Source organism: Phodopus roborovskii, unplaced genomic scaffold (genome assembly GCF_943737965.1).
Source record: "Phodopus roborovskii unplaced genomic scaffold, PHOROB, whole genome shotgun sequence".
Taxonomy (NCBI): Eukaryota; Metazoa; Chordata; class Mammalia; order Rodentia; family Cricetidae; genus Phodopus; species Phodopus roborovskii.
Window position 1 is genome coordinate 36581567 of NW_026125295.1, and position 10316 is coordinate 36591882.

A 10316-nucleotide genomic window follows, 5' to 3' on the forward strand; every position below is an offset into this window, starting at 1 on the left:
CTTAAGATTCTAAAGGCTTTCAAGTGAAGACTTGGTTTGTTATTGAAAAGGCTTTATGTTTGAAAGATGGGAGAAAGCAACTAATAAAATATGCTATAATGCTTGTAAAAAAAATAGTTCCATTACCAGGATAGTCCACTAATGAGCATTTTCTATCATAACTTCCAAAAAATATGCCTTAGACATTTCTTCCCTAATATTTTCACCAGAAACTTCACTCATTTTCTATGCTAAATGGCTTTGTTTCATTTTTAAAAACATATTCTACCCACCTACAAAGACTAAAATTTGGGTGTCAGCCTAGTATCCAAATCTCTTCACCACTTTAGATTTTTATGTTTCATGTGTTTGTCTGTAACATCTCTTGAAAATATTCCCTCTTCCATGGATATAATTCAAGCCTTGAAAATATTCCCTCTTCCATGGATACAATTCAAGCCTTGTGTTAATTTAATTCCCTAACTGTTCCTCTATTTCTCTCAGTTCCTAACCTCTTCTTCCTGTCATACTCACTTAGTCCTTCAGTCTGCCTTATCCTCCCCTTTCCACCCATTTTCTCTATTTTACCTCATCTTTCTTCCTCCTCCTTTGGATGGTTCTCTCCCCCATCCCCAATTTGGTATTATGTTTTAACTCATGCAGTATAATCTTCAGGAATCCTTAAACATTTTTCTTTTAATTTTTTATGTATGGGTGTTTTGCCTGCATGTGTATCTGAAACACATGTAACAGTGGACATGAAGGCTAGAAGAAGGGGTCAAATCCTGTGGAACCATACTTAGAAAAATACTTGTGAACAGCATTTGGGTGCTGGGAATCAAACCCTAGGTCCTTTGAAAGACAGTCACCTGTACTTGCCATATGGTAGATGTGTTTTAATAAGCAAATGATTTTGATCATGACAGTTTTGCATTCTTAATTTTTTATTTCTGAAAATTTCATGTTTATACAAAGTATTTTGATCATAGCCCTTATTTCCCCTATGAACTCCCACTATTGCTGTTTCCTTCCAAACTCCTTATTCTCTTCTAATACCCCAACTCCAGTGTATACTGTTGTTATTCATATATTTTGGGGGCTGTCTACTAAGACATGGACAATATACTAGCAGCCACATCCCAAAAGGAAGAGATTGATCTCACCCCATCAGTCCTTAACTTCCTGTAGCTATTCTGCCAAGCATGGAGACTCAGGGGTCCCTACCCCATTCATGCTAAAATTTTGACTGGCTTTGTCTTATGCTGATAACCACGGCTGTTAAAAGAGTTGATGTATACAACAGCTATTTTATGTTCATTAATCAGCATTTCACTATTCTCCTCCCATTTATAGCTGAATGCTCAATTATATTCTGCACTTTGACTAGATTGGAGTCTCAGCATTAAGCACTACCCACTGAAGAAAGCAACCTCTCCAACCAAAGTTTGTAGCAGCATAAGTCTATGGGTATAAACTTAAATATTTAGAAGAAGGCCATTTGACAAAGACCATTTAGAACAAAAACAACAGCCTGTTTACCCTCTTAGGTTATATAGTCTCCTAAGTCATAGGCTATCTGACCAAGGTTTATAGTAGCAAGCGTGAAATTCTGCCTTTGGAAAAGGTCTCATATCCAGTTAAAAATGGTTGGTCACCCCTTAAACAACATAGCATTATTGCACCAGTGGTCACATGTTGCCTGGCAGCTCGGTATTATTATACATAGAGGCTCCAGTTCTGGATGAAATCATTGTTGTCCTTTCTTCCCTGCAGCCTAACACCTTCTGGCCTTATGTAAGAATAGTCAGCAGGGAGAGAGTATGGGGACCAATTGAGATTTATTTCCTGTACCCAAAGTAAGGAATGGCTTCATTAGTAGCGTCTTACTATCTAATTGTGAGCAGTTAAGATCGATGGAAATAGCTTGTGTTGTTTTGGATGCTTCTGGGGGCTCCCTTACCAATAGCCAGACACTGAGATTTTTATTTAATAGCCCACATCTTCTGGGAGCAGCAGGAACCACCCATGCAAGGCTCTTTCTTCTATTCAAATTAGTTTTTAAATAAGATTTTAAAATTAGCTTTCAAAATAGTAGATTTCCATAATGCTTTTTCATAAATCCTTAGTTTAGACTAACCTACCCCCAACCTCTCCTCAGTCCTCCTATCTCCACTTACACTTATAACTCTGTTTCCCCACCTCCTCTTCATGTGACTTGTGTTCTGTCCCCTCTAATTAGTTTGTATATTTTCTAACTAGTTTTTATTTGAGCTCCATTTTGTGAGATACTCGAATAATAAGTATTATTTCCTAATTTTATTTGCCTTGAACACCTTTTTCTGTTCTTTTATCCTAAAGTAGAATCTATTTCTAACAAATCTGCTAGTCTTTTTACTGGGAAATTGAGGCTATTTATATTCAGAGTTATTATTCAAAGTTATGTCTATGTTAGCATTTCATTGTAATGTTTGGTTGGTTGATTGGGATTCAGGTGTGTTATTGTTCTTTTGGTTTGGTTGTGTATGGGTTGTGTTTTCTTGGACCTTCTATGGCTCATTGAGTGTGTTTATCTTTCTCTTCATTTCTATGTATTCTTTCATTATGCTGACCTAGTGTTTTTATCCTAGGAAGTTTTGATTTCTCTCTCCATTAATAGATTTTTTTTCAGAACTTGAAATACATCTTTTTAAGGCCTTCTGGTTTTAAACATTTTAGTTGAATAATTAGGTTTTATTTCGATGGACCTACCTCCATAAATGACTTGACCTTTCTCTCAGGAGCCTTTCTTTATTCTGTGGTTTTAGTGTTTTGACAGTATGTGGGGTGGGATGAGATTTTTGTTCCTGGGTTTGTTTGGTTTTTTGGATCCTTTTTATTTAGACATCTTGTATCTGAATAAGCCATATTTTCCTATGATTTTTCTGGGAAATCTATCAAAGTATTCCCTTATTTCTTCTATGTCCATAATTTGCATGTCAGATCATTTCACAGTACCTCAAAAAAAGTAAATCTGGTATGTGTAATTGACATATTTTTTTTTTTTTTTTTTTTTTGAGTGATTTAGTTCCCCTGCTTATAGCTTTTATTTTAGTACCATTATCAGCAGGTCTTCACATAAAGCAAAAAAAAAAAAAAAAAAAAACACACATACAAGCCTCAGGCAGTTTGCTTTGTAGGAAATCCTTCCTTTCCACATTTATATACCACACCTTCACCTCGTAGTTGAAAAACAGCTAATCTAAAGAAAATCGTTTATGGGAGACTTTTGTTGTTTTTTTCTCTTCACTCCCTGCTCCGACTTGTTGAAGTTCTTGACTTTTTAGCATGGAATTAGTTAACAGCAAGATTTTTAACCAAGATAATAGTGGTCCACTCTATAGAATTGATACAATCAGTCTATATCATATGGTTACAAATTATCATTTGCCATTCAATTATATGAAAAGAGACTATTTTAGCATGTAAAAAGAAAAAAAAACTCCAGTGAATGTGGTTTTGTGTGTGTATGCATTTAGAGATCAGCAGTTGATGTTAAGAATCATTCGTCTTATATTTTGAGGCAAGTCCTCTCTCTGGGCCTGGATTTCCCCAGTTGGCTAGGTTGGTTGGCCATTGACCTCTATGGTCCCCTGGGCTCTATTTCCCCAGCAATTGAACTTACACATGTATATCACACTAATTGGCTTTTTGGTAGTTTCTGGAGATCCAAACTTCACTAATCACCTTTCTACCCTTCAGTTGTTATTTTATTGTTGCTTAATCCTCTTTAAACAAGTTACCAAGTATAATTTATTTATACATTTGCAAATGAAAATAGGTAAGGAATGTCAAAGCCATGGCAGTTTTTATGGAGATTAACTGATAAAAATTTCTGCAGCAAATATAATCCTAATTATCTTGGGTATGGGAATTATGAAAGAAAATTCATTGTATGACTAGGGAACATAAGGAGATCTTCAGACTCATTTCTGATAGAGAAGTTAGAATTTTTTCTAGTCTTTATTGTCTGAGTCCTCTTCTCATTGATTAGATGATTGAAAGGAAGAGAGTAACAGTGAACATGCTTATTTATTGGGAAGACCAGATTAAAAAGTCATAAAATTAGTATGCTAAGAATATTTTTCTGGGCTGAAGAGATGGCTCAGTTGTTACAGGCTAGGCTCACAACCAAATATATATGAATATCTTTCCATTATTTCATAAAAGTGGTGCTACAGAAACACCCTGTGTTTAGTAGGTTAAACAGTAATGTTGTGATAAATTGCAATTGACTATGATCATTTCATGTGATTCAAACAAAAAATTCTAAAGGAGGTAGACATGGAATTTCTACTCTTTGCTTTCAGTGACAGCATTAACTTGGGTCATTTATTTGTATTTTACTCTGTCTTAAGAATCTTTTCCTAGGGGTCAATAAGATGGGCCAGCAGGTAACTGTGCTTACCTGGCAACCTCATTTCTGCCTTCAGAACCCATGTGAGAGTAGGAGAGAACTCCCCAAAAGTTGCCCTCTGACTTCCACAGATGTATGGTGACTCATATGGCACTCACACATAGACATCGTCATCATGCAAGTGTACACGCAATAAATAAAATTTTAAAAATAAAAATCTAGGTAATAGCTGTAGAAATTCATCAGTTCTCTTAGTAGGAGTTTTTTTATTGTTATTATTACTATTGTTTATTATTATATCATTACATAGGAGTATTGTAGTGTCCTTACCAATTTGTTTGCAGGCTAAACAATACATTAAATGTACTGTTTTTTTTTTTTTTTTTTTTTTTCTTTCAGGAGACTGTAAGAACAATGTTCTTACAGCAGGAACCATTCAAGTAAATGGCCATGGAGGACAGCCGTCAAAACTTGTGAAGAGAGGGCCTGGAAGGAAGCCTAAGACAGAAGCTAACACTAGCAGTGGTGAAGTTACACATAAGAAAAGAGGTAGAAAGCCCAAGAAACTGCAGTGTGCAAAGCAAGAAAACTCTGAGCAAAATAACATGCCTCCAATCAGGGCTGATGTGCTTCCTTCTTCAACATGCAGTTTTCTTTCTGACACTAATGCTGTGAAGGAGGATTTGTTACAGAAAAAGAGTCGTGGAGGTAGAAAGCCCAAAAGGAAGATGAAAACACAAAACCTAGATTCAGAACTCATAGTCCCTGCAAATGTTAAAGTGTTAAGGAGAAGTAACCGGAAAAAAACAGATGGTCCTATAGATGAGGAAGAAGAGTTTGAAGAATTCAAAAGCTCTGAACCTCACATGAGAACTAGAAACCAAGGCCGAAGGACAGCTTTCTATAATGAGGATGACTCAGAAGAAGAGCAGAGACAGCTGTTATTTGAAGACACTTCTTTGACTTTTGGGACTTCTAGTAGAGGGCGGGTCCGAAAGTTGACTGAAAAAGCAAAGGCTAATTTAATTGGTTGGTAACTTGAAGCAAAATATTGTACTTCAAAATCTATGAAGCAGGTACAGTTAAGGAGTAAGTAGAACTAAGGTTTCTGCTTCCTGGCTGCTATGATGGATTAGGGAATGTTACAATTTGACTTAGGAAAAAAGGAGGAAAAAAAATTAAAAAACAAAAAAACAAAAAAAAAAAAAAAACAAATTTAGAAAATAATTTACGTCTTTGAATGAAAAAGAAAAAATCTATATACATATATATTTCAAATGTTTGCTATTTATTGCCCTTAGCTAGGTTATTCATTTCCACATTCATTTCATTCACTGTTTGAAATTGAGGACCTGTTAGAAATTCCTGATTTATTTATGGAAGCGACAGCTCTGCTACACTCTTAAGAAACATAGTATTCATAGTGATAGAATGTTTCCTGGTAAATTGAATTATTTTTTGACCAAATAAGGTACCTTTTTACTGATACAGAAGTCATGCCCTTAGGAAGAAAGATGTTACACAGAGTAGCCGTACATGAAGAAACGTTTCCTCTAAAGATAACTTTAATAATCCCACCATATGTTATCCTGAAAAGTGTTATTTAGAGGAAGATTTTGTTTTACTCCATTTCTGCCAAACTTAGGAGAAAATGTAATGATGCAAAGGAAACATATCCACATTGGAAAATATTTGACTGTCTAATTTTTCAGACCTTGATTCTTCTATCAGTCACTCTGTCTCTGTTTATTGTGCCAAAGACTGAAAATCAGTGCAGCGGAAAGCCTGCTTTTGACTGTCAGGACAGCATACATGTTTCAATACCGGGAAAGCTATATATTCTAAAGAGCAAGTTATCACAGAACTATGCTGAGGTGTATCTTTTTTTTGGTACTAATAGTAGGAAAATAATGCACTGGTGGGTCCTTTGACAGAGATATCTTAAAGAAAACGTTTGGTTAAAGGATTCAAGGAAAATACAGGAAAAAAGTATGGGATTTGATGTTTACTTGTCTGGATAAATGTCATTTTATATTTCAGACATATCCAATAGGCTAAAATGACTTGCAAAGAACCATGTCTGTGTGCGTGTGTATATTGATAAATGGGTGTGATTGAATATATATACAGACGCCTACTTAAGTACTATTACCCAGGTATAAATTCTTTTTTCCCCCCAGGATTTTTTAGATAGTAGTAAAATAAAAATAATTTTAAAATGTCATACTTTATAGTTTAATTTTAAGGAACAGATTGGTTATTTTCAACTATTAAAAGTTAAAATAGGCCAAATCACTTTTTATGCAATCATGTTTTATACAGTGGTCTCATTGCACATTGTGTTTTTCTGCACTTTTTACGGTATCCTTATCACGCTGGTATCTCAATATACACTCTAAAAAAAAACACCCATTTAATGATTGTGCCTTGTATTCTATTATTTTTTGCATCATTAGTAAAATTAAGTTGTCTATTGTAAATGATAACTATATGACTTAGGAGAATGTATTACTATATGTACTGCTATGGAAAAGGAAAGCAGTTATTTATTTGTTTATGGTACATTAGTTATTTTATACCTTGAATACCAACATAAATGCCATTTTTATTGTTTAAAATTACTTTTTTTTTTAAGTTTATGAATGTAGTATTTTCTGAGGACTGATGGTACAAAAATGTAACCAGAATTTTCAGATACTACATTTTTAAAAAGGAAGGATGGGGAAAATATATATCAGCATGAATGATCCTGACATAGAGAATAAAGTCTTTAATTGAACTTTGGCAAAATATATAATTAGATTATGTAATTATTTCCTTGTTTCTGATAAGGACAAATGTTAACTGTCATTTAACTGTCTTGAAGAAGAATGAAAAGTAATGCATTTGGGCTTTTTAGATCATTTGTAATGAAATTTGTACAAAAACCCTCCAGTGAAACTAAGTGAACCATTTTCCAGATCTTGACTGGATTGCTGTGATTTTACAGTGGAAAAATAATTTCAAATTTTTTAGGTTTTTTTGTACATTTATTTTTTTCTAACAGATATATTGGACTATATAATTAAAGTTAAGTAGTTAAATCTTCATAATGCAGAAATGGATTGTGTGTTATTTAGAAAAAAATGAGTCAATTTCACCATTATTAAAAATGATAGTGTGTATGTTGGAAATTTAAGTCATTAATTAGTTGCTTTTGAAGGGAATCTGAAAAAAAAAATGTAATTTCCTGATGTTATCTGCATTGTATTAGAAAAATAGACTAAAGTCCACTTTTATATTTAAAAAAAAGTAGTTGTGAGGTGTGTTCAGTAAAAGAAAGCGCACAGTCTTAGTGTGGAGGGCCCTCTTGAATGGCGCACAGAGAGTTCCAACTTCTGAGCAGTTAAATAAGTATTTCTGTATTTCCTACAAAAAGAAATACATTATTTCTGTTTTAAAGACACTGTATATTTATGACCATGTTTGGACATTTTTTCAGACACTGGTTTCTTAGTAAAGCAAAAAGACTTGGGTCAGGTTATTTGTAACTGAAACACAAGATATATTAATACCAGATACAGATTTTATATTTTTATAATTTAGTTTCTGTAGATTGCAAAAATTGAATTAAGAAATTTAAGTCATCATGTTTTGGGTTTTACCACTTGGAAAAGTCTCCTTTGAGACAGTAACATCATGTATGTACTGTTTATAGACCAGAAGGAATTGTTGGCACTTGTCTTAGGTAAGCAATAAGAAAAATAATAAGTTTACTGAAAATATCAGAAATAAAATTGGTTATATGTGCATGGAATATAAAAATCAGTTTTCAGGCTGAAAAATCTAGTGGTGCATGTTTATAATCCTCCCAGGCTTTATGAGGTGGAGGCATGAACATCAGAGTTCAAAGTTACCTTTAGCTGCAAACCAACATCAAGACTAGGGCTACAACAGCAGCAACACCCCAAAAATCAGTTTATGTCATTTCTTTAATATTCAACCATATTGTTCTTTGTGCTATCCTGATTAAACCTGTGTTTAATCGAATTTTAAATGTTGTCATAGGGTAGTTTAAAGACTCCATTTAATTACAACCTACCAGCCTTTGGAAGTAGATATTTAGGTTCCTAAAATTTCATGTTTCACAGCTTTCCCTAGAGCAATCCGTCTTCTGCATATAAGTATAAACTGAAGAGTAAGGGTCTTACTGCCATTGCTTTTATTGCATTGCTTCACTACAATTCTAAAGACTGGTGGATTTCTATGGAACTTTCTTATTACAATTAGAATAACTATAGATCATTTGTTGGGTGATTAAGGCCACATCAGCCAGAGATAAGTATACGTGATTGACTGGATTCAGTTTGACTTGGGAATTATGTAAGTCCGTGGACAGCAAACATTCCCTTACCACAGAATTGTTAACAGAAATTTCTCTTAGCTTCAGCATTGTAGATTAACCAAATACCTTCACAGGTGTGTTGAAATAAAATTTTGGTCATTGTGTGATGTTATCAGCATTTGCATGATTAATCTCAGTCATCAGTGTTTAATTTCAACATTCCATTTTATACATCCATAGCTATCTGTAAGTTTGTCTTAAAAGTTAAGTTGAAAGGAACTGGTTTTAAGCTTTCTATCTGAAGAAACAAATAGATTTTTAAAATTTTGTTCACCTGAAATTTATTTTTGAGTAGGTTAAAAGGACCAAGGTACTTGATTAATGATTAAAGGGCTATTACCAGTGTTCATCCTTTACACAGGAAATATAGAATTCTAAAAGTGAGAACTAGGTTGGGGGATTACTTTTGCCTAAAATACATTATTCCCAATTTATCTAGACAATATTGCTAACAATAGTAGCTTGATTAGGTGATAAGTTGTATGTTAAAATTGGAAAAAGTACACCTTTTATTTCATTCAAAAAAAAATTCACTTTCCCTAGTTGCCCTGATTTCTAGATGACTTGAACTAAAATTAATGCATTTACTAAGAAACTGTTTTGCTTTTAATTACTTATCAAAGTGCTCCAAATGAAAAGTCATTTTGAACTATGTACAGTACTCCAGGAAGAGGTCAGATGAGTCACAAGACTGTAAGTACCACTGTGAGCGCTCTGGAGGTGAACCTGCACACATTACAGTGAGTAGACTATCCCAGATATAAATAGATTTTTTTTAGTTTCAATAGCTCTGTTTTGAAATACTTTTTAATGCAGATAAAAAATATCAGGAAATTAACCTTATATGGCACAAACCAAATACATAGTAGTATATGGATGAGTTTCTACATTTAAAGAGCTAAGAAGATAGGTTCAGGATTGTATTATAGTACGTGCACTTACAAGGCAAATGCACACACATACTGATTACTTTCAAGGATGTGAGTATTGATTTATCACAACAATAAATTAAAAAAATAAGATACAATGTTACATTTTTAGACCATATTGAAACTGCAAGAAGAGACAGGTCTTAAAAGTTATTAAGAGAACTACTAAATCCCACCACGGGATATTTAGACATGTGTAGGACATAGCTCAGTTTTTTAAAAGCAACTGACCTAAAGGGTTAAAGTTGTAACTGACACATTTCAAATTAAAATTATGTTTATTTTGTACAGAAAGCAATGTTAAACACAAGCAAAATCTGTTGTATGTAATAAGTGACAGAGGTTTTTTAAAAAAATTATTTAGCTTTATTGATGTTTTTGTTTTATTTCTTCTAGACCTGGAGTATCATGTCATAAACGGCAGTCTTGCACCAAGGTAGCAGGCCCTTTCTTTTTGTACATATTGATTGGACCTTTCTTTATTGTTATGTGGACACTTTCTATGTTAGTTTTGATGCATAATTCTTGGAATCCTTTTATACAAACTAGAATGTATGTGTAAGAATTCCTGTCCCTGCAATGTAGTAACTATAAACTTATTTTTAAATAAATAGAAAACTTGTTTTTCTAA

The 10316-nt window shown here is 33.5% G+C and overlaps 1 protein-coding gene across 3 annotated transcripts in view; it reads left to right on the plus strand.

The window, feature by feature from the left end:
- Nucleotides 1-10316, plus strand: part of Phip (pleckstrin homology domain interacting protein) — a 111362-nt gene extending 101046 nt beyond the window's left edge. For all 3 annotated transcript variants that reach the window (XM_051173027.1, XM_051173034.1, XM_051173041.1), the window contains one exon: nt 4772-10316. In XM_051173027.1, the coding sequence (XP_051028984.1) occupies nt 4772-5409 (638 nt within the window). In that variant the 3' untranslated portion in view covers nt 5410-10316. The remainder of the gene's footprint in view (nt 1-4771) is intronic.